The 25,704-nt window shown below is 34.0% G+C and overlaps 1 protein-coding gene across 1 annotated transcript; it reads left to right on the top strand.

The window, feature by feature from the left end:
- Nucleotides 1-1,442: 1,442 nt before the first annotated feature.
- Nucleotides 1,443-18,879, top strand: LOC8265954 (transcriptional elongation regulator MINIYO). Its single transcript, XM_015724902.3, has 10 exons — nucleotides 1,443-1,947; nucleotides 2,430-3,558; nucleotides 4,084-4,211; nucleotides 4,473-4,660; nucleotides 4,803-4,908; nucleotides 4,989-5,249; nucleotides 5,982-6,170; nucleotides 6,300-8,615; nucleotides 9,083-9,292; nucleotides 18,332-18,879. Exons 1-10 carry the CDS (start codon nucleotides 1,723-1,725, stop codon nucleotides 18,530-18,532), a joined length of 4,953 nt encoding a protein of 1,650 aa, XP_015580388.2. The 5' UTR covers nucleotides 1,443-1,722; the 3' UTR covers nucleotides 18,533-18,879.
- Nucleotides 18,880-25,704: the final 6,825 nt, after the last annotated feature.

The following is a 25,704-nucleotide window of genomic DNA, read 5'->3' on the forward strand; positions in this document are numbered from 1 at the left end:
AATTGAACTACATAATACATCCAAATTTAATAAATTATCTTATATTTCTAAACATAACTAATATATTTATTAATATTTTATTTTAATAGTAAAACTGAGATTTATTAATTAAAATTAAAGCTTAAGGTTAAACTTATATTCTACTACATAATAATGTGGTGTAAGATTCTTTTATATCATATTAATTAGTTAAAAGACATAAGACTAGTCAAGATTATTTAATAAAGATATTAATGTCATATTAACACTATATAATTATAAATTAATAATGTTAAATATGTTAGGTTGAGTATTATAATAATTTTTAATGAGATTTAGTTTTCTTTTTTCCATTTAGCAATACGTAATGTTTAATTTGCTAACAAAAAGGTCTTATAATATTCTTTTATATCTTAAGATAATAGTACTATAGAAATAAATTTTTTATGGTTGATGATGTAGTATTAATTTTATTAAAAGAGTTTTGCTTAAAACTACATAGTTTTATTTAAGACTATATAGTTTTTTTTTTTAATTCACATATAATGTATCTTTTAATTTATTAATAAAAAATTTATTAAATTTATATATGATCTTTCTATTTTTCATATAAATATTAAATCTTAACATTATAAAAATAAAAATTAAACTATATAATACATCCAAGTTTAAAAAAATTATCTTATATTTCTAAACATAATACATATACTTATTAATATTTTATTTTAATAGTAAAAGTGAGATTTATTAATTAAAATTAAAAACTTAAGGTAAGTTCTAATACATACAATATGATATAAGATTCTTTTATATCGTATTGATTAGTTAAAAGACATAAAACTAGTCAAGATTATTTAATAAACATGATCAATGTCATATTAGCACTATATAATCATAAGTTAATAATGTTAATATGTTAGGTTGGGTATTATAATAACTTCTTTAACAAGATTCAATTTTTTCCTTTTTTTAATAAGTAATATTTAATTTGCTAACAAAAGAATCTTATAATATTCTTTTATATTTTAATATAATAGTATTATAGGAATAAACTATTAGCAGTTACGATAATTGATGAGTCTAAGAGGGTAAGATAATATCCTATCTGATATCTGTTTAGCTAAATGGTACCGAATTTGAGTTCGGGTATTCTATAACTGTATCCGTTTGTATAATCGGTTCTTGAAATTAACTCTTTTCTCTGACTATTAATAATTTATTTATATATAAAAAAATATAAATTAAAAATAAAATTATTTTTTTAACCGTTAAAATTTAACTAGTTCTCGTATCATTACAGGATAAAATACTTGAAATTAGCTTTAAAAATATAATTATTTTATTTTTCAAACTTTAAGAGTCTAATTGAGCTAGGAGTTTAATTGCTATTTATCTGAAAGTTCAAAGAGCTTATTTATAAACTTTTTGCCTAGAGTATACTTGAGAAAAATGGGTCTTGTACATCACCGGTTGGATTGGACCCACTTCAGTTTTGGAGGGTTTAGCGGGATTTGCCTCTGAACTCGCTTGAGTTCCACAACATTAACCTTCCCTTTTTCTCTTTTTTTTTTTTTTTTTTTTCTTTCTTTTTTCTCTGTTTGGCTTCTTAATAGAGCGAGCAGGTATTATCGATCTTATGTCTTCATAATTGCTATCTTTAAATTTGTCAACGAGAGAAGTGCCCTGGAACTCCACTACTTGAGCAATCTTAGTATTTCTCCTATCCATTGAGCAAAACAAGAAATGGAGAAAAAGAAGAAGAGTACTAGTGAAAGAAACGACCCAAAACAAAAACAAAAGACTTTTGGAACCAACACACTACGAGTTAATGGAGATGATTGCTCCCGGTTAATTGGTAGCATAATTGAAAAGGGTATTTCAGAAAACCTACAAAATAACAAGCCTCTTGACCCACCTAAAGTTACTGTTCTACCTTTCCCTGTGGCTCGTCACCGGTCTCACGGACCCGTAAGTTTTTATTTTGTTCATTTGCTCTCTCTTTGCTTTCATGGTCATCCTTTTTCTTTCTAATTGGAAGCCAATATTGATTTTACTTGCCCTTGCTTTATGATCACTCTTGGAAGCCATAGCTTAGTTGTTTTTGGCTTTGGAAGTTTAGAATTTGCTATTTTTTCTTAGTGTTTGATTCTGTGTTTGTGGTTTTCATGAAATTTAACATTTTGACTTTTGGTTATTTGATAGAGTTTAGGGAAAGATAAAAATTTTGGGTTACTAATATAATCCTTTAGCTTTGTTGAGAGAACTGCAAATGCTTTATAGACTTGCAAATTTAACTTTCATTTTGAAAAAGAATTGTAGCTTGTCTTGGTCTTAATTAATTAGTGACAAACCAGTTTAAATGGTTGTGTTTCTTGGTTTTTGATGAACTGATTTATGGTTGTGGTTAGTTCCAGAAGTTTACTAGTTAATGATCTTCTTAAATCTTACAGCATTACGGCTGCTGCGTAAGCAGTAAAAGTACTGCAAACGATAGTAAGGAAGGTGATGCAGATGATAGACATAATGATTCAACTGAACTTGGCCCAATATCAGCATTTGCAAATCCAGTGGAGAGGAAGCAGAAAAAAGGTTTAGATCTTAGTCAGTGGAGGAAGCTAGTCCTGAACAATAATGCATCGGAGATTGATAAGATGGAAACAAATAGGCCACAGTTTAAGAACACCGAAAAGCAAAAGGAAAATGGAGAAGGAGTTGTTGATGACAATGACACAAAACATGTTCTATGTGATCCCTCTTTAGTTGATAAGACACCAGAGGAAGTGGATGTAGAGCAATGTTCAAGTTCTTTGATGCCTCCATCTAAATTAGGGGATGCCATGTCGTGCGGTATGGATGTTCGATCTCACACTTCAGCAGCTGATATGGACATATGTAAGTCACATCAACAACTGCATGCTCAGCAGAATATTAGAGATGCCACCTCTAGTCTCTTCAGAACTGAAGGGGGATCGACTGAAAGCATGTCCAGTAATGATGTTGCTAATACACAACTTGAAGAGATGGAGAAGACATATTCTGCACTAAGAGAGATGCTAAGTAAGCGAGAGAAGAAAGCTTCAAATATTGTTTCTAGCTCTAGTTTAAACAACTTGGGAAATGAACAAAAATTCACATCTCTTGAGAGTGAGATTGATGCTGAGAATCGAGCACGGTTAAATAGTATGTCAGCTCAAGAGATTGTCCAAGCACAGGCTGAATTAATGGAGAAGATGAACCCTGCATTGATAAACTTACTGAAAAAGCGGGGCCAAGAAAAATTGAAGCAGCCAAATCTGTCAAGGTCAGATGAAGTTATCAATGGTGAACTCAGTACTACTCTAAGCGAGAGTAATTCAATCAAAACGTCAAATCTGTCGCTTCATGTGGGGAGTGATAGGTCTGATATGATGACAGTTAATACCTTAACAGCTACAAAGAATGAGCCAAATAATGATTTGGTGCAGGATTTGGGCCCAGGCAATGGTAATTTGTGGAATAGATGGAGTGAGAGAGTTGAAGCTGTTAGGAGATTAAGATTTTCTTTGGAGGGGAGTGTTATTGCAGATGAATCAGAGACTGGTAAAGAGTTAAAGTGTTTTGTTATTGCTAGATTCTCTTTCTTCCATAATAGCTCCTGGCTTGTTTTTATTTTTTATTTTTAGCTTTCTTGTCTGAGTGCATTTCATACCCACATTTGCATTTTGGTACTTAATATCAGATTTGGTTATTCATATCTGCAAATTTGTATCTGGTTCAATGAAGTTTTGAAGCTTAATGATGCTCATCCTTATTTAATGAGCACTGCTTGGTAAGCAGTTTAACAGTAGTTTTCCTCTTCTTCTTCCTTTTTCTTTATTTTAAAATATTTTTATACTAAATATCCATATGTCTGGGAGGAATCCTCCCATCATGTTGGCCTTCCGGGTACAGTATTACTCTGATTTTAACATTATTGAAATTCTTATTGCACCTTGAGTAGACACCGCGTTATAAAACATTTTCATTATCATTAATTGATAATGAACTATGCATTTTAAAAGCAATCTTGTTGCCCCCATGAGACTTGAAATGAAACTGAATAGTTGTTTCTTTTTTGTATTTCAGGTGATATCACCATTGATGATAAGGATGGTGTTGTAACTGCCAGTGAACGTGATTTTTTGCGGACTGAGGGGGACCCTGCTGCAGCGGGTTACACAATCAGAGAAGCTGTACAACTTACTAGAAGTGTGGTCAGTGAATTATTTTTTGATGGGGTTCTATGTTTAAACTGAGGAATTTGTTATTTGAGATTTTGTGGAGTTTTGGGTTGATTAAAATATAAAACTTATTTAATTTTCGATTTAGGTTGTTTTATTGCTGACAATATGGTTGTAAATAGATTGTTCCCACTTATGTATACCTAGCAGAAGGCCGTGCATCATTCTTTCCGCATTTATACTTCTGATATATATTTGTTGTAGCCTTTCATGTGCTAATTCTGTTCTTCACAGATTCCGGGACAACGGGCCCTTGCATTGCATCTCCTTGCCTCTGTGCTTGATAAAGCAATGCATAACATTCAGCAAAATCAAGTTGGGTGTACCAGGAAAAATGCTAATTTAATTGAGAACTTGATTGATTGGGAGGCTATTTGGGCTTATGCACTTGGTCCTGAACCTGAGCTTGTTTTATCATTGAGGTGAATTCCATCTGACTGCTTTCACTGCAAATTGTCATTACCTGTTCGTAATGACTGCATCAACTGCCTTATTTTTGGACCTTTTTCTCTTATTTGTTGCCCATGAAACTGTGTGGCTAATAGAACTTCTGTTGATTTGTAGGATGTGTCTTGATGATAATCATAACTCTGTTGTTTTAGCTTGTGTAAGAGCTATCCAGTGCGCACTCAATTTTGATTTGAATGAGAGTTTCTCTGATATCTTAGAGGTAAAATTTTTGTTTCTGGTTTCTTTTTTTCTAACTTTTTAGCATTAAATGACACTTGGTTCAATATGTTGTGCCTCCAGAAAATAGCAGTATATAACAATGATATCTTCACTGCTCCTGTATTTCGAAGCAAGCCAGAGATCGATGGTGGTTTCCTCCGTGGTGGCTTTTGGAAGTACAATGCTAAACCTTCTAACGTCGTATCATTCACTGAGAATTTCTTTGAAGACGAGAATGAAGGGAAATATACAATTCAGGATGATATTGTAGTTGCAAGTCAAGATTTTGCTGCTGGTTTAATTAGGATGGGAGTCCTTCCTAGGATGCGGTATCTTTTAGAGGTAAGCAGATGGCAATAACAGGAAGAAAATAATGTGAAAATAATTGACATATGCCTCCTATAAAAATTCCCCTTCCATGCATTTCGAGGGTGGTCTTGCAAAACTGCTGTATTATCAAACTACTCCAAGTGAGATTGTCAACAGCAAGGTTGAGAAGTTCTGAGTCCAAAAAGCTATAAAAGAATAATATTGGTAATCATTACACAAGGCATTAGGTGCCAGGCATGGAAACTCTAAGCATCTAGGGTATTGCTAGCTTCATGAGGTCATAATACAAGTAATTTGGAGCATTCACATATCATTTCATTTATTTTCTTTACCATGAATCAGAATTGGTGACTGCTGAATAATCAAAAGGGAGACATAAATGTAATCACTATCTCCAAATTATCTGTGATTCACCTCAGCTCTTCATTCTATCATTGAATTTATAATTGGTTTTATGTGAATGGGCAATTTATGCATATACATGTTATAGAACTATTCTAAGGCAGTGCATTTTTCTGTTTGAGGGAGGAGAGAGAAGCAGGGGCTATTTGGAAGTTGAAGCTGCTAATATTCTTTAAGAATAGACATATTCGAGAAGTAAAGTCATATATTTTCATGCTTTTTGTTTCAATTGCTACTGTATGATGTGAATGTAATGATGGTTTGTTTCTGAATGGGAGTGTTCCTCCCATTTGTTCTTACTGTTGGGTTTGATTTTCCATTGTGTTTACATATGTTTTTCAGGCTGAAACTAATTTGGCTTTAGAAGAAAGCATAATTTCAGTACTTATTGCAATAGCAAGGCATTCCCCAACAGGTGCAAATGCAATTATGAAGTGCCAAGGACTTATATATACAATTGTCCAAAAATTTACTATGGGAGACACCATAGAAATTAATCCTTCTAAGATAAAATCTGTTACCCTTTTGAAGGTAAGCAGCTTCTCGTATACTCCTGGACTGGATAATTATATTCTTTACTAATATTTATTATATAAGTCAATCACTCTTGTATTTCATCCAAAACGTCTTCTACTTGTGTTCTATTTTGGTGTAAAACAGGTATTGGCTCAATCTGACAAGAAAAATTGCCTAGAGTTTACAAAGAATGGGTTTTTTCAGGCTATGACCCAGCATCTATTTCGATATACTTCCTCCCTTAATCACTGGATAAAGTCTGGGAAAGAAAACTGTAAACTCTCGTCTGCTTTGATGGTTGAACAATTCCGATTTTGGAGGAGCTGCATCAATTATGGGTTCTGCATATCATATTTCTCAGATACCTTTCCTGCCTTGTGTCTTTGGTTGAACCCACCTACTTTTGAGAAACTCCAGGAGAACAATGTTCTTACTGAATTTATGTCCATCTCTCGTGAGGCATATCTTGTTCTAGAGGCCTTGGCAAGAAAGCTTCCAAGTCTCTATTCGCAGAAGCAACAAACCAATCAAGTCTCTGATTTTGCTGGTGATGAACTGGAAACCTGGTCTTGGGGTTTTGTTACTCCAATGGTTGATTTAGCTTTGAAATGGATAGCTTTAAAGAATGATCCTTATGTTTCTAACCACACTCAGAGGGAAAAAGGAATAAGGTCTGGCTTTATTTTTCGAGATTTATTTGATAGTTCATTATTGTGGGTGTTTTCAGCTGTAGTGCACATGCTTTCTACATTGCTTGAAAGAGTGAACCCAGTGGAGAACATGACTCATGAAGGACATGGCAGGCACGTTCCATGGTTGCCAGAGTTTGTTCCTAAGGTTGGACTTGAAATTATTAAAAACCAGCTTTTCAGAACCAATGGTGCAGAAGAAGAAGATTTCAATGAAGATGGCACTTTTGTTGAGGAATTGTGTTGTTTGAGAAAGCAAAGTAAATATGAATCATCATTAGCTGCTGTATGCTGCCTTCATGGCCTTCTCAGGGCTATAACGTCAATTGATAACTTGATCAGTTTAGCTAATAATGACATCTGTACCTCTCCATCCCCAGGATATAATTTCTCAAGAGAAGGGAGAATACTTGAGGATGGGATACTTAAGAATTCTCTGGTGGAATGGAGATGTGTGCTTGATGTTTTTATGAAGTTGATGGAATCAGAGTGGCATTTGGTGCAGTCTATTGAGGTATTTGGCAGAGGAGGACCCGCTCCAGGGGTTGGACTTGGCTGGGGTGCCTCCGGTGGAGGATTTTGGTCGTTGTCTGTTTTGGTGGTTCAAACAGATGCAAATTTACTAATTTATATGCTCGACATCTTCCATATGGTGTCTAGCACAGAATTGCCAACAGGTGAAGAGATGGCCGCTGCTATGCACAGGGTTAACTCTGTCTTAGGAGCATGCTTAACATTTGGGCCAAGGGATAGGCTTGTGATGGTGAAGGCCTTGGACATTTTGCTTCATGTCTCTGTTCTCAAATATCTTGGTTCCTGCATACAACATTATCTCAAAGTGAATAAGAGGATGAAACCATTTAACTGGGAATATAAAGAAGAGGACTATTTGCTCTTCAGTGAGATTCTGGCTTCTCACTTTAAAAATAGATGGTTGTCTGTTAAGAAAAAATTGAAAGCCATGGATGAAAATAACTCTTCTAGTAACAAAACTTTTAAGAAGGGTAGTATTTCTCTGGAAACCATACATGAGGATTTCGAAACATCAGATATGACAAGTCAAGATTGTTCCTGCTCTTTGACAAAAGAGTGGGCTCACCAGAGATTGCCACTTCCCATGCATTGGTTTCTCACTCCAATCTCAACAATGTCTGACAATAAACATACTGGTACTCAAAGTGCTTCTAATATATCAATTCTGGCGCGGAACCCCAATGACACAGTGGAAGTTGCTAAAGGTGGACTTTTTTTTGTACTGGCTTTGGAAGCCATGTCCTCCTTCCTATCCAGTGAAATCCACTGCGCCATTTGCAGAGTACCTTTAGTTTGGAAATTTCATTCATTATCAGTCATTTTACTTGTTGGAATGGATGTGCTTGAGGATAACAAGAGCAGGGATGTCTATGAAGCCTTACAAGATATCTACGGTCAGCTTCTTGATGAGGCAAGATTTAACGGAAATCCTAAGTACATGTTGGATGAAAATGTGAAATTATTGCCTGATAAATCCATTGTAGAGTTATTAAGGTTTCAATCTGAGATTCATGAGAGTTACTCTACATTTCTTGAAACACTTGTGGAGCAATTTGCTGCTGTATCATATGGTGATCTTATTTTTGGCCGTCAAGTTTCCCTATATTTACACCGGTGCAATGAAGCAGCTATGAGACTTTATGCCTGGAATGCATTGTCTAATGCTCGTGTTTTTGAAATCCTGCCACCATTGGACAAATGCATTGCTGAGGCAGATGGGTATCTTGAGCCTATTGAGGTAGTGTTCACTGAATTCTTAGAACTTGTTTTATCTTGTTTTCACCCTGCATCTCATCTTCAGTCTTTTGTATGAGCAGAGTCCTATTTTTGGCTGAAACTAGAACGGAGTGTGAGAGAGATTGAGAGTGAGATGGAAAAAAGGGAAAAGAGCGAACTTGTATTATAGGCTGTCTTGCTTTTGAAAGAAAATTTAAAAGGAAAATACCATATGTTTGGTTCCAACTGTTAAGGTGGATTTCTAGAAATGAGCTTAAATGCATAGTTTTGTAACTTCAGAGCGTCTGAGAGATGTTTAACCACCAGCATTGGTGCTTCAATTTGTTGCTTTTAATCCCGTTTCTTAAGTTCATCAATTTCAACTAACTTTTTGTGTAAATGTTTTTCTGCTGGTCATTATCCAATAGCTTTCTGGGGTCGAGCAAAATATGGAGAATTCTTTATTTTATGGAGTGGTTTCCTATGCAGGATAATGAAGACATTTTAGAAGCATATGTGAAGTCTTGGATTTCTGGCGCCCTGGACAAATCTGCAGCTCGGGGTTCAATGGCATTGCATTTAGTCTTGCACCACCTTTCGTCATTCATTTTCCTCATTCATAGTCATGATAAGATATCGCTGCGAAACAAGCTTGTAAAGTCTCTTTTGCTAGACTGTTCCCAGAAGCAAAAACACAGGGTATGCAACTTTCTGGCAATGCTTCTTATTTATGGTTTGCTATCAAATGGCATACAAGCATAGGTGGACTACCATACCAGTGTTTCTGTGGTTTAAGCTTTTTCTAAAAGTTTGTTTGGCAGCACAATAGTTCTTGTTCTTTTAAATTAGACGAAGAAGATAGTGTATTTGAGAGTTAGACCCTTCTTAGTTCAGTAGTTAAGTTCTTGGTGGTTGAGATCCAAACCATTGGGCATATTATGGAACACGTTGGCAATGTGTTTACACACGACGTGCCAAACAGGACACGAGGGATGATGGGGAGGCTGATTGGGAACTCTATTAGGTTTAAGAAATCTGATATCTAAAGAAATATGATTTCTGGTTGCAGGATTTCTAGTTTCTATTTAGGAATAAATTATGCTAACATCTTTCGAAGTCTTTAATTTAATTAACTATTGTTGAGTCTTGTTCTAAATCTTTGTTAGATTAGGATAAAGTGTTTATTTAGAGAATCATTTAAGGATTAGGAGTCTAAGTTCTTTTGATTTAGGTTTAGTTACTCCTATAAATATCTAGGCTTGTAACAATTATTATTCAGTTCTTTTCACATTCAATAAACAAATGTTTCCTGCAAATTGCTACTCTAGAATTGTGTGTTCCAATTCTTCTTAGGTGTGACTTCTAACCTTCTAAGTGTTGACTCTTAGAAGTTTTCTTATAATTTCTTTTATATTCTTCCATTTCAGATCTGAATTTTTGTCAAATCGGACCTGAACTTCAATTTTAAAACCCTTATTTTCTACTAAAATCAACATAGAACAGGCTTTTAAAATCTGTACTACATCAGCAGAAATGTTAGTAAAGTATTTTCAAGGAGCTGGAGTCGAAAAATTTAATTTAGTGCTAAGTTTTCTTCAAATGCTAATAGATCTAGCATTTTGATCCAATGCTAGACTTTGATATGAAAAATTTTCAGGTTAATTTAAACACGGTAAAGCTTGAGCTGTAATTTCGAGCATTTTAATTCTTTTCTATATGGACTTATAAATAGCTAAAGATTGATATCTATTAATTAAATATTTATGTTAACAAACTTGTATTTTATTATTTTTCTCAATAGTCATATTATATGAAATTTAGTTTAATGTGGAATTTATTCTTTGATTAATTGCAACATAAGTGTTTGTTGATTATAAATTTTCTTCAAATGCTAAAAAAAGGTTTTAGGATATCAATCCAAATAATATACTTTTGTATGTAAAAGATAAAAACATCTCAGGGTAATTTAATTATAGAAAAGCCGGTGTAATTCATAAAATTAATATATATATATATATATAATAAAGTTATATAAATTATATAATAAATTAGTATATAATATAATACTAAATAGTAAACAATATTACTAATGAAGTATTATAATAATAATGAACACATGAATTAATATATCAACAAAATAAAATTGAGAGTGTCATACCTTTTTCTCTATAACTTCTTGTGGATAAAAAGCATAAATGATACTATAATTATGTTATTTATATCCATTTGGTATCTTAATTCAATAATTGCAAAAAAAGGCACCTTAAATCGCTATTAATGAATCAGGCGAGGGTATCTTTATATTTCTCGGCCATTTTATGTTGATATTGTAGCCAGATTCTTTCTATAGCTCTTATGTCATCACTGCCCTATACATAATTATAAGCTTAAAAATTCAATCCCCCAAACACAATTGTGGTATGAGTTTAAAGTACAGGAGCTGAGAGAATGTTCAACATCTAGTTAGGATTAGTTGCATTCAAATAAGAGATGATGTAGTAGTTAGTGAGAGAATTTGGTGGCCACAAAGTGTAACTTGATTCATTGTGGTCATTAGGGGTATCATTTTTTGTGATATAATTATAGTTATAGTATCATTTATGTGTTTACCCACTTCTTGTCTTCAATTTTTGTATAAATTTGTATTGAATTATTTGAACTCTATCATAGTATATATATATAATGTGATATATAATAATTCATTAATTTCTTATAGGATTAGGAATGTATATGAAATTAATATAGGACTAGGATTGAATTAAATTAATTCTATTAGTATTGGGATAACATTAGTAATTATTAATTAATTCTAAAGATATTTTATTCAGTTTGAAAACTCCCTCATTCTTCGTGCTTTTATATATATTTTTAGAATTTTATAGAGAAAGGAAAAAAGAGAAATGTTCTCTTATACTTTTTTTATATATCAAACATAGGAGAAACACAACTTATATATACTAGCTAAAGGATAGAAAAAGAACTTAGATAGGAACTAATTTATCTTATCCCTAAACCTTAGAATGTTTATCTATATCTCTAACAAACAAAAACTAATTAGTTATTCTAACTTATCAACACTCCCCCTCAAGTTGGAGCAAATATATCTGTCATGCCCAACTTGCTAACTTGAAATTCAAATTGTTGTCTAAATAACCCTTTAGTTAAAATATCTGCCACCTGCTGTGTAGTTGGTACAAATGGAGTACAAATAATTCCTTCTTCAAGTTTTTCTTTTATGAAGTGCCTGTCAATTTCAACATGTTTTGTCCTGTTATGTAAAACAGGATTATGAGCAATACTGATAGCTGCCTTGTTGTCACAATACAACTTCATAGGTAAACTCACAGATTTTTTAAGCTCTTGTAGAACCCTTTTCAGCCAAAGAATCTCACACACTCCCTGTGCCATTGATCCGAATTACCTCGACTACTTCTAGCAACTACATTCGCTTTTTACTTCTCCATGTGACTAAATTACCCCAAACAAATGTGCGATCCGAAGTTGACCTTCTATCGTTGATTGAACTGCCCAATCAGCATCCGTGTACACCTCAACTCCTCTTTTTTCATTTTTCTTGAAAAAAAAGTCCTTTTCCTGGTGTACTTTTCAAATAACGAAGAATTCGATATACAGCTTCAAGATGTTCTTCATATGGGGAATGCATAAACTGACTTACCAAGCTTACAGCGAAAGCAATGTCCGGACGAGTATGTGATAAGTAAATCAGTTTTCCAACCAACCTCCCGATATCTTCCCTGTGTCTCCGGAACACCATTCTTTACCTCCCCAAGTCTAGAATTAGCTTCAATTGGAGTTTCAGAAGGTTTACAATCACTCATTCCAGTTTCTTTCAAGAGATCTAGAATATACTTCCGTTGTGAGACAACAATGCATTTCTTTGACCTTGCCACTTCCATTCCAAGAAAGTATCTTAGTTGGCCTAAATCTTTCATTTCAAACTCCTTGGCTAGGTTTTGTTTCAATCTGCTTATTTCAATTATGTCATCTCCAGTCAAAACTATATCATCTACATAGACAATTAAAACAGAAATTTTGTCTTCAATAGAACTCTTTATGAAAAGAGTATGATCAGATTGACTTTGATTATAACCTTGACCTTTAACAAACTTTGTGAACCTCTCGAACCATGCTCTAGGAGATTGTTTAAGGCCATATAAAGATCGCTTTAGCTTACATACCTTGGTTCCAAATTTCTGAGCAAAACCAGGTGGAGGTTCCATGTATACTTCCTCTTCTAAGTCACCATTCAAAAAGGCATTCTTCACATCTAGATGATTCAAGGACCAATCTAGATTAGCTGCAACAGAAAAGAGCACTCGAATAGTATTGAGTTTCGCCACAGGAGAAAAAGTTTCATAGTAGTCCACTCCATATATTTGAGTAAATCCTTTGGCTACTAGACGAGCTTTATATCTTTCCAAGGATCCATCTGAATTGTACTTCACAGTAAACACCTATTTACATCCGACAACTGTCTTCCCATATGGCAGATCCACTTCTTCCCAAGTAGCATTCTTCTCCAAGGCTCTCATCTCCTCCAAAATAGCTTCTTTCCACTCAGGAACATTTAGAGCCTCCTGAACACTATTTGGAATAACCATACTAGACATTTGTGAGATAAAAGCACAATATGGTGATGAAATATTTTTGTAAGATACAAAATTTGACAAAGGATGTTTAGTACATGACCTAACACCTTTCCTAAGAGCAATGGGAAGACCAAGTTGACTAGATGGATTATTTGTAGGAAGTTTTGGAGACTTACCATAAATTTCATGATCCAACCTCTGATTAGATTCTTGATGGTGCTGTGGGATGGTGGCTCTTTTTTGTGCTTGATGTTCCTTTGAATATACAAAACCTTTAAACTTTTCCGCATAGATATCAGTTGTTTCAATATTTTGATTTTGAGATGACCTTATCAAAGGCTGTTCAGTATTTTCAATATTTAAATCATTTGTTTCCACACTTTCTTTATTTTTCGACCCATTTTCTTTTGAAACATGAATACCATTATTTGAAAAAAACTCAAAAGTTAAATCAGAATTTAAATCATAACCAGAATCAGTTGAGACATCTTCACTAGTGTTCTCCCCCTGAAGATGAAATTTGTCAAAGTATGATTGTCCTTCAAAAAAAATGACATCCATAGAAATAAACATTTTTTTCAAAACTGGATCAAAACATTTATAACCTTTTTGATTTGCAGGATAGCCCACAAAAATATATTTATGTGCTTTTGGATCAAGTTTTGAACGTTTTGGATCATGATTATGGACAAAAGCCACACTTCCAAAAATTTTTAAAGGAATGTTGCTAGTTAGCCGAGTTATGGGAAAACATTCACTAAAAACTTTAATTGGTGTTTTAAAATTCAAAATTCTTATAGGCATTCTATTAATCAAATATATGGTTGTTAAAACTGCTTCTCTCCAAAGATACTTTGGAATTTTAGTTGTAAAACTAAGAGCTCTAACAACCTCTAGGATATGTTTATTTTTTCTTTCAGCCACCCCGTTTTGCTGAGGCGTGTTACTACAAGAACTTTGGTGAATAATCCCTTTTTCAGCAAAAAATTGTCCTAACACATTGTTAAAGAACTTCTTTCCATTATCACTTCGAAAAATTTTAATTTGAGTATGAAATTGTGTTTGAACCATATTATAAAAATTTTTGAACACACTTTCAACATCAGATTTCTCTTTTAAAAGAAAGACCCAAGTAACTCTAGTATGATCATCAATAAAAAGGATAAACCAGCGTTTTCCAGAAAATGTTAGCGCTCTAGAAGGACCCCAAACATCACTGTGAATCATGGTAAATGGCTTGGACTGTTTATAAGGTTGCGAATGGTAAACAGTTCGGTAATGTTTAGCTAATTCACAAAATTCACATCGGAAAAACAAAGGATTTTTATTCATGAATAACTTTAGGAACAAATACTTTAAATATTGAAAATTTGGATATCCTAGCCGATAATGCCATAACATAATCTTAGTGTCACTTGAAACAAAAATAAAATTGAAACAAGTTTGCAGGTCTTGCCTTCCAAAGGTTGACTCATCATTGAAGAAGTAGAGTCCACCATCCAATTTAGCACCCCCAATCATCTTTCCCGAGGTTAAATCCTGAAATTTACAATAGGAAGACTTAAAAATCACTTGACAATTATGATCAGAGGTTAACTTACTGACAGACAAAAGGTTATATGACAAATGTGGAACATGTAAGACATTCTTAAGAACTAGAGAAGAGGAAATAGGAATTGTTCCTTTCCCAGCAACAGTGGCTAAGGAACCATCTGCAATTTTAACCTTTTGATTTCCTGTACAAGGTATATAAGAGGAAAAAATTTGCGAATTGCCAGACATGTGATCAGTAGCACCTGAATCTAATATCCAAGTGCTATGGGATTTGGAACAAGCTATGGCTGCAATGAAAGAATTACCTGATTGTGCAAAAGAACAAGACAAGTCAGATTTTTCTAAAGTTTGGGACTTAAACATTTTATACAGGTGCTCTATCTGTTCCTTGGTAAAAGGAAGAGATTCAAAAGAAGACTGCTGCCCCGGATTAGTATTGCTAGCTTGAAAAGCTCGTACATCTCTTCCTAACTTGGTGTTATCGCTGCCTGTTTTCTTCTTCGGTTTTCCATGCAATTTCCAGCAAGTATCTCGAGTATGCCATGGTTTTCGACAATGATCACACCAGGGTTTCTGCTTTCCCCCTGAGTTTGTACCTCGAGTTATAAGAGCAGATCTGTCAGTATCTATTTTTGGTTCATCATTTTTCAGCATCACTTTTCGTCGTGCTTCTTCTCTATGCACTTCTGAAAAAACTTCTCTAATAGTTGGTAAAGGATTTTTTCCTAATATACGTCCACGAACCTCATCAAGATCTTTGTTTAAACCAGCCAAGAAAACAAATACTCGTCCTCTTTCAATTTTCTTTTTGTACCGAGCACTGTCATTAGGATTCTCCCATTGTTCATCTTCAAACATGTCCAATTCCTGCCAAACAGCCATCATATCATTATAGTAAGCTGTTACCTCTCGATTACCTTGTTGCATTTTCCACATATGGGTGTTTAATTCGAATAACTGTGAATGGTTGTCCAAATCTGAATAGGTTTCTCGAACTGCTTCCCAAACATCCCGAGCAGTTTGCAAAAACATGAATGGTTTTCCAATAACCGGATCCATTGAGTTAATCAACCAGGCAGTAACCATTGAATTTTCTGAGCGCCACTGCCTATATTTCGAATCATCGGTTGTTGGTGGTTTTATCTCACCATTCAAGTATCCAAGTTTCCCTTTTCCATCAATCACCAACCTCATGGACTGAGACCATTCAAGATAATTCTTGCCATTCAGTTTGTGAATGGTGATTTGAAGAGAATTTTCAGGAGGAACAGGTGGAAGTAGCTGAGAAACTCCCCCTGATGGTGTCACGCCACTGCTAGCTTCTGAAGTGGCTGAACTAGAGCCAACCATGGCAGCCTTAAAATTCATGATCAAGCCCTAAGCTCTGATACCATGTAGAATTTTATAGAGAAAGGAAAAAAGAGAAATGTTCTCTTATACTTTTTTTATATATCAAACATAGGAGAAACACAACTTATATATACTAGCTAAAAGATAGAAAAAGAACTTAAATAGGAACTAATTTATCTTATCCCTAAACCTTAGAATGTTTATCCATATCTCTAACAAACAAAAACTAATTAGTTATTCTAACTTATCTACAATATTATATATATTTATATTATATATATTATCTTTAACATTTTGTCTTTTAGTGATATTATATGAAATTTAGTCTTGTATGGAAATTGTTCTTTTGGTTAATTGTGACATACACATATCTTAATTAATTTTAAAAAGTGTATTACAAAATATTATATATGTTTTTTCATTTAATCATATGAAAAGTGAAACCTTACGACTTATCAATACAGTAATGTCATTTTATTCATTATGTCAACAAACACATTTTCTCTGATTGCTAAACAACTTTCCGCAACAGCTAAACCAAATAAGTCCTTGATCTATCATAATTAGAAGGTTCTTTTTATGGAATTGGTTTCGAACAATTGTAAACAACAGGTCAACTGAGAGATTCATTCAGAATTTTGTACATGCAGTGTTTGCAACTTAAAAATGTTTTCTATTGAATATCTTGAAATTCAATACACTATATTCTATTAAGATGAGTTTTATGCTATCTATGTTGAGAGGTCCATTATCGCCTCTCTCTCTCTCACTCATTCATTCATTCTAGAATATTCCTACAAGCTTTCCTAAATATATAGCATCTTCATCAGGTTAATCTCACAAGCAGCTCTAGAATAATCTGCAATTACTCAATTCCACCGCCACATAGAGTACTCTAGATCCATATTGAGCTTTATTAATTACTGACCTAAAGGCCTATAAATAGAGGACTTGGCAGTTGGCAAAAGTGCGTGCAAGGTGTGTGAGGCAAGTGGAAAAAGTGTGTGCTAGAGTGACAAGCCAACTAAAATAAAATTAGTTGCGTGTTTTGTAGGTCTGTAAAAAGTATGAATGCAAAATCTTGAGTGCAACTAATAGTGGATGTGGTAGTGTGAGAACACTTTGTACTAAATATCCTTTTGTTCTATTGAGTTATTTGTTTACATTCAATTTAGTCCTCCCCAAAACTCTACATGCTTTCCATCTTTAGTGTCTGTCTCCCTCCCTCTCAAAATAGAAGTAAATCTATACCATCCTTTTTTAGAATAGGATCTTTCAATACTTTGCTCTGCAATTTTATTAGTTGTTTTGATCAATGTTTTTCATTCATCTTATTGAAAATGAAGTGGTCTTTTTCTTGCTCCAAATCATGATTGATTTTACTGTTATAAGAAAATTGCAATTACTTTTATAGATAGAAATTGTATTTTGAATCTGATGATACAACTCTAGATATGAATTCTTGTAATATCATGCACTAAGGTTACGAAGCCTTGCATAAAGATCTTCCATGTTGCATTATAATATCTTTATTACGGTAAGGCATCTTATGAGAAAATGTATTATAGAATTCAATTTTACATGTGTTCCATATCTCATTTTTAGTTGAATTCTAGGCAGTAACTCAAATATGGAACTCATGGGACTTTATTTCTGAAAAGATAAATTGAAAAATGGAAATTCTTAGTACATTGGCTTCAAAATTCAGTGTTTGAGGGTATGGTTAACCAGATTTTTTTTTTTTTTATCTATTTATTTTTTATCAGAATTTATTAAGAGAATTTGAGAAATGCAACGAGTGAACTAAATGAGGAGTGTTCTCTCCCAAAAGCATGTAGAAGTGAAAAAAACCGCAACAATATCAACTGGCGAAGACAGTTTTAAAGCATAGAGTAGCAGTTTGCAAACATTTTATGTACATGGTTTCATTGCTTGTATTGTCTGGATAATTCTGTAGGACATCTTGATTTGCAAGAATTGAGATTATTGTGGCCAGTTGTACATTGCGGCTTCCACTTGATACTCATCTTTGATAAACTAAGCAGTCGTCTTTGTCTATAATTTATATGTGTTGGTTTAATGGTGATAATGTGAAGATGTTTCCAGAAGTGATAGTGACATGAAGCTTGTATAATGACTAATAATGTTATACTCCCCCCTCTCTCCCTTCTTTTGATTTCAATTAATCAATGAATTAATGTGCATGACTGTTTCTTGTTAGCAGGTAATGATGCTGGAACTTATACAGTATAGCAAGCCATCAACATCGCAGTCGCCAGTGGAAGGCTTGTCATTGCGGAACAACAACAGTACTGAGAAAAGGTTTGAAGTACTTGTGGAAGCATGCGAACGAGATTCAAGCCTTTTGGCTGAAGTAGAGAATTTGAGGTCTGCTTTTGTAAAGAAACTGAATGCTATGAAATAACTGAAGTAACTAAAAGGAAAAGAAAATGTGTATAAAAGAGGAAGAGCAGGAAAGGGATGCGACCGTGCAGTGTTTAGCATGAATGGTCACATGAGCAAATTTCAGGAGACAGTCAGTCGTGAGAAATTTGTAACAAGATACATTAGTGGGTTAAGTTATATTGCTTGAGATTGAGAGCCCAGGAGTCCCCCACTTCCAAGTTATAATGCACTGGTTGGCCCCTCGATGCCAATATTATTATGTTGTTCAGTTTATAGTATATTTATTTTATGGAATAAAATAGGTATAGAATAGAATAATAACTCTTAAAATAATAAAATAAATAGAAATGAATATTTATTTTTAAATACTTTTTATTTTATAAGGTTGAATTAATTATTGTTAAAATAAAATTATAATTAAATATTATGTATATTAATATGCAAGGGTTGGTAAGAATGAGGCCTAATACATCCGGAGCCACTTGTACTTGTCTAAAAAGTCGGTTAGCATCCTAAATTTTAATTTTGATCTATCAGACATCTATATTTAACGAATTACTCACACATAAGCATTTGTAGGGTTTTAGAGAATGGCATGGTATATACATGTGCTGATTCATTTAGTTAGATGGACATGTGGGCACTTCAAAGTGATATGGCAGACATGTCATAAAGTTTGCACAATTTCTTTCGGCTCATTAATGGCAAACGGTTAGCTCATTCCTCTCTCTCTAAGCTGTTCCCTGTTATTTTCTTAAATCGATTTTATAATCCCTAATTTCAATTTTTAACTTGAAATCCTTAATTAATAAACTAAATAGAAAATGATTTTGCTGCATTGTAATAGTTTAAATAAATTGAATCAGAAGAAAGAAGCATTGAAGGAACTGAGGAGAAGTTGTAGAAGCTTTTTTCAAAGAAAGAAACTCATTGAGTTGCTTATTGTGAAGCTGCAGAAGTTGTTTCGAAGAAAAAGGACTCATTGAATTGCTCATTGTGAAGTTGCAGAAGTTGTTTAGGAGAAATAAACCCATTGAGTTGCTCATTATGAAGTTGCAGAAGTTGTTTCGAAGAAAGCTTTGAGGAGTGCAACAAAATATAAGTTTTTTCTGAGTTGGAACCTATGTTTGCTTTTGTTGCTTTTGTATGTGTTAAAATGGCATTATTGTTATTTTGTAAAAATATTAGTGTGCTAAAAGATTAGGATTCTGTATTTCAAGAGAAAAAACAAAAGTTAGTTTAATTTTAATATAAGTTAATGACAATTACATTTGTTTATATTTGTTATAGAAAATGGATATTGCTGTCAACCTGAGGTGGTACTTTGGTGGGCATATTCTTTAAGGACCACCAACACAGTATGTTGGTGAGACCCATATTGAATATATACCTAATGTTGACCCTGAGAAATTGTCTTTATTTGAGTTGTTAGGGTATACACGTGATTATGGATACATGATAATATGTGGGGTATTTTATAAAGCAAAAAGTAGTAATAAATTCTTAGCTTTAAATAATGATTAAGTTATTTTAAAATTTGCACAAGGGTTGGTGAATGATGAGACTTATATGTTACTCATGTGGTAGATCGAGTAGAAGAAATCAATGATGTTGATGATGTGGATGATAATCCAACAGTAGCTGAGAGTGTATTTAGTAACATTATTGAGAGTTGTGCTAGGGCTTCTATAGGAAATGAGAAGGACACTATAAATACAAAAGCTAGGGCATCTAATAGCATATTTGATGAAAATCTTGGGTTTGAAGCAACCAATACAAGAGAGCAAAGTGAGGGTGAAAGGGAGGTTGAAGGTGAAGGGCAGGGTGAGGGTGAGGGTGAAAGGGAGGGTGAGGTTGATAGTGAAGCTGAAAGTGAGAAATTGACAGGCACTGATGAGGACGACAATTATGGCAGTAATGCCAATGAAGAATTGAGGGATTTAAGAGAGGGTGCTAGGGACTTTCTTAGGAGGAAAAGGAGGAAAGAGGTAGAAGATAGATTTGTAAAGGTTCCACTAGGTGAAGTTGGGCATAACGAGGAATATGAAAATTTTAGTAGAGGAAACGATATAAATTAAAGAAAATTTGCTGGTGATGAAAACCATTATGCAAGTGATGACCAATGTAGCAATGAAACAAACCTTGAAGAAGGTGATGAAGGAGTAAATTTTCCTGCTAGGAGTGAAAGTAATAAGGTTTATTATGATCCTGAATGCCAGAATCCAATATAGGAGGTTGGATGGTTTTTAAGAATGCAATCCACTTTAGGGAAGCTGTGACAAAATATGCAATTCACAAGGGTATGCATTTGAAGCTAAGACCAAATGAAGCTCATAGCGTGAGGGTGAAATGCAAGAAGGCTGCTTATTTATGGCTGTTGTTTGCAAGTTATGAAGGGAATACTGAAAACTTTATGGTGAAGACTTATAAGTCAGCACGTAAATGTCATAGATTTAATAAGAATGCACTGTGTAACTCAGATTTTTTAGCAAAGTATTCAAGAATAGGATTATTTCACAGCCATCTATCAAGCTATCGGAGTTACAAGACTTGTGCAAAAAAGAGTTGGAGATGTATGTTGGTATAACTACTTCTAGAAGGGCTAAGAGAAAGGTATTACAACAGAGTATGGGTGATTATGTGCAGGAGTTTGCCAGGCTCCATGACTATGTAGATGAGATCAATAGATCAAATCATGGCAGTACATGTTTTGTAAAGGTTGATAAAGAAAAAAAGAACCTAGATATGAAGTGTTTGACAAATTCTATGTTTGCTTAAATTCTTGTAAATAGGGGTGGAAGGAGGGATGTAGGAAGGTGATTGGGCTAGATGGATGTTTCTTGAGAGGAGTTTGCAAAGGACAACTTCTTATAGCGGTATCAAAAGATGGCAATGGGCAGATGTTTCCCATTGCTTGGTTTGTGGTTGAGTTAGAGACAAAAGTCAATTGGATGCATTTCTTATAAAGCTTGAGAAATAATCTTGACTTGCAAAATGGTGAAAGGTTGACTATTATGACAGACATGCAAAAGGTAAGATATTATGTTTACTATGTTCAATTGCTATTATTATTTCTTGTTGTTTATAAAACTTATGTTTTTAATATGTATTTGGATTACGGTTGATACTTGCTGTTAGCGATGTCCTACCTAATGCTGAGCACAGAATATGTGCCAGGCATATTTGGAGTAACTGGGTAAAAAAATGGAAAGAGACTGAAAAGAGGAAAAAATTTTGGGCATATGCTTGGAGTAGTTTTGAGGCAGAATTTAAGAATAAGCTTAATATTTTGGGGAAACTAGGTAGAGAGATTTGTGAGGGCCTTTTGTGCTAAAAACTCACTTGCTTTTCTGAGTAGGCAACCCATCAACCATTTCCACACGAAATGGATCAGCCAAACTCTTATTTGCATAAGGACTAGAGTTAAAATCAATATCATTTCGCTCATTATAAAAACCAACAGTAGCAAAAAAATGAGGCAATATAATACTATATGATTCCATAACTACCGATGTAGAATTATCTTTCTTTTTCAACCTCAAAGAGTTATAAATGTAGATACAACAATCTATGAAACTCAAACAACCGAAAATCCAATGACACTCTTAGCCAACATGGGATAGGAATAGAAAATAATCAATATCAACCCAATGAGTAGAAAATAAGATAGATTTATCTCGAATAATTTTCGCAACATAATGTGAACCTGAAACAACATATAAATCTTTTTTCTTTTTTAAGAAATTTGAATATAGACTTTGTATGTGCCAATCAAAATATTACTACGAAAAATTTTCTATTTCTTACTCGGGTAATAAAAATCACATCAATATTCTGTTGAAATAAATAGTCTTCAATATACATTACATATATATCTAGTATATATTTAGTCTATTAACAAAATATAAATAGTTTATAAACAAAAAAGAAAGAAATGGAAAGAAAAAAAAGAAAAAACTCACTGATAAAGAAAGAGTATGACCACAATATTGAAGTGAATGAAACCAAGTATTTTGAAAAATAACATCAACTCCAAGATTCAAAGGATGTTTAATTTCATTATCTTTTGCATTATAAATCTTTTTCCTATAAAAATAAAATAATAAAGTTAATCATAGAAAAAAACTAAAAAACTAAAACACAAAAAAATAATAATTTTTTTTTCTTATTCTTCTTTTTCATTCCAGCATCCAACCATAAATCAAATTCAACTTGCTTGTTAAAATCAAAAAAAGTAAAAAGTTCATCATTAAAAGGATAAAGGCCATGCATCACCAACTTAGGATTTTCTACAGCATTTCTACCTCTAGAAGAACCAAACTTAATAAAAAAATATGACTTAAATACAAAACTAGATTTAATCACCTTCTTAGAATAAACTAGTGTATCAACACCACAGTTTAAATAAACAGTATCAGAAACATTAGTAGAATTAACAGCCTGAAAAAAAGTAACAGAAAAAATAAAATAAAAAATAAACAGAAATCAACTTAAAATATACAAAAAATAAAAACATATAGAATCAGCTTTATATTAATAGTTTTGTATTAATTAATTTATTTAATATTTTTTATTTTGAAATGAGTAAGGTGTCTTTTGTTGTTAATTTTACTGAATACTTCATCCATTCAAAAAACTAACCTTCTAATTGTAGCATGAATGTCATGTCATGACCCCATCTGTGGGCCCGTGACCAGCACTAGGGAATGGGTAGGTGTAAGGCCATCGAATCCCATAGTAAGTCTGACACTCACCGACTTAAATAAATCTCATCTCATTTAATGTTATTAATGCCACAATTTATCGAAACCATTAAATTTTACACAATTAATTTGGTCTGCCAGAAGAATTTGGCTAGACCCGAAACTTAGAAAGTTACATCTGATACATCTACTGTTACTACTGCGGAGAATCTAAGATTTGACAATTTAACATACTAAATCAAATACACCACTCGATGATGAAGGAGTCGGGTTACTGAATAAGAGTCGCGGGAAGACTAATAGTCACGAATCTGAAAAAAAGTAAATTGAGACTGTCAGTCTCGAGAGTGAGTTAAAATCAAATAATCTAGAGACTATTGCAGTCTTCATAAAAAAAATTAATTATTCGAATCAGTATATCAAACCCTGAACATAAATATAAATCATAATATAATCATACCATAAATAAAAAAAAATATATATTTTTACTTTTACGGGACGAGTGGCTCAGTAGAACCCTAACCCCAAATTCTAGTAGCATTTTGGCTCTCTTAATCCAATAAGACTGGTGCCCAGAGAGCAATGCTCGACCAGAGACCTTACCTCCAATCTGGTCACTTAAGTATCCAAATAAGCCGGCGCCCAGAGAGCAATGCTCGACCAGGGACCTTACCTCTGGCAATTTACTCAAATCAACTCAGAGAGCCATGCTCGACCAGGGCAAAACTCATAATAATCTTATTACCTGTCCATGATCATTACTGGTGCGCACGCGGTCCTGATGTAACCCATCAGGTGGCATGTTCTACGAAAGCCACATTTCCCAAATCGCAATCATCACATTTAATAAATATCATGGTATAATGAAATCATTCAACACATTATCGAAATAAAAATTAAAAATTTAGGGTAAAGCAACGTGCAATTCGTGTGGAAAAATAATAATATATTTGTATTATTATAGCCTTACTAATAATAATATTTATATTATTTTCAATAATTAATAATCAAGTGAAATTATTTATATTGCAATACTAATAATCATATTAAGCATAAATTTCTAAGATAGCATATTAAATTCAGACTTAGCAAAAGTGCAACGATTAAGTGATTTTAACTCACAGATTTGGCGACCTCCTAGCTCTGCTCCGGTGCCTCAGTTGGAGCAAGCTGAACAGACAGATCATCTAATCATGGAAAATAATTTATCAATTACGCTAAACAATTGACAATTAACCCTAGGTCTAGATTCCTAGGACTGACTGTCTGAGAATCTCAACTCGGGAGAATTCTACCGAAAATCCGGCAGAACCTCCCCTAAAATACGAACATTTACCCACCGTAAAACGGGTCCAGGACCTGCCAGAAAAACACTTCAAATATTCGACAATTTAATACAATGGGAGTCGAATCCCCAAACTTCACTATTTTCCCGACTCCGCTACACAGCATAAAAGACGAGGCAGGCAAACCGACATACAATTATTTTTGATTCACAAATATCATATAATTCTCAGCACAATTAATAGACACACAATTAAACTAAGAATTTCAAAATTAACGGGCCAGAGAAAATTACGAGACGCTTGATCGCTTGGTCGACTCGCTTCCAGCCGCCGGAGTCCGATCGACGATCCGAGCTCACCATCGGACTTTAAACGACGCGCTGAAGACGATCCCCGCTTTTGATTTTTCGATCCGACCCCCGATCATTCGGAGAGATTTACGGACGATCTCGGCCGTCGATTGCAAACGAAGCCCGATCGCCACGAAACCGATGCCATTGTGAAGCTTGAGCTGAGGAGAGTTGAGATACATCTTCCGATCGTCCATCCTCCGCCGGAGCTCGCCGGAAAAGCTGAAAAATGCGGCTTCCATCTACTTCGCCAGAACTCCCTCCTCCGGCCACCAAAACTGACGCCGCCACCGCCAAAAGGAAGCTCTCTCCGAGGGGAACCGATCACCACCGAGATTGGCCGAAAAGGCTGCCGGAACGGCCTCCGGAAGCCGTTGCTCCTACGCACGATTCCCACTGCCAGACGCTTCTTCGCAGACACTTCCTCGCCGCCTCCTGCTCCATGGCTGACGGCAGACTTTCAAGCCGCCACTGACGATGCACGCCGCCGCCTTCCCCTTCTTCTTCTTCGGCCATCTCCCTCTCTCTTTCTCTCCCGATCTTCTTTCTCTCTCCTCGACACTCTCTTCTTTCCTTTCTTCTATACCGAAAATTGGCCCCTGAACTTTTCCTTATTACAATTTGGTCCCTCAACTTTTTAATTACTTACAATTTCATCCTGCAAAATTTCAATTTAACCCCTAAACCTTTCTTTAGCCTTTCAATTAAGCTCATAGCTATTTAATTTGGACTAAATTATAATTATTGAAAAATACACAATTACAAAAATACCCTTGCCGACACATTTATTTATAAAAATACCAAACATACAAATTTCTATTAAAACCCATATTAATGAAATTATACTTTTAA

Source organism: Ricinus communis, chromosome 8 (assembly GCF_019578655.1).
Source record: "Ricinus communis isolate WT05 ecotype wild-type chromosome 8, ASM1957865v1, whole genome shotgun sequence".
Taxonomy (NCBI): Eukaryota; Viridiplantae; Streptophyta; class Magnoliopsida; order Malpighiales; family Euphorbiaceae; genus Ricinus; species Ricinus communis.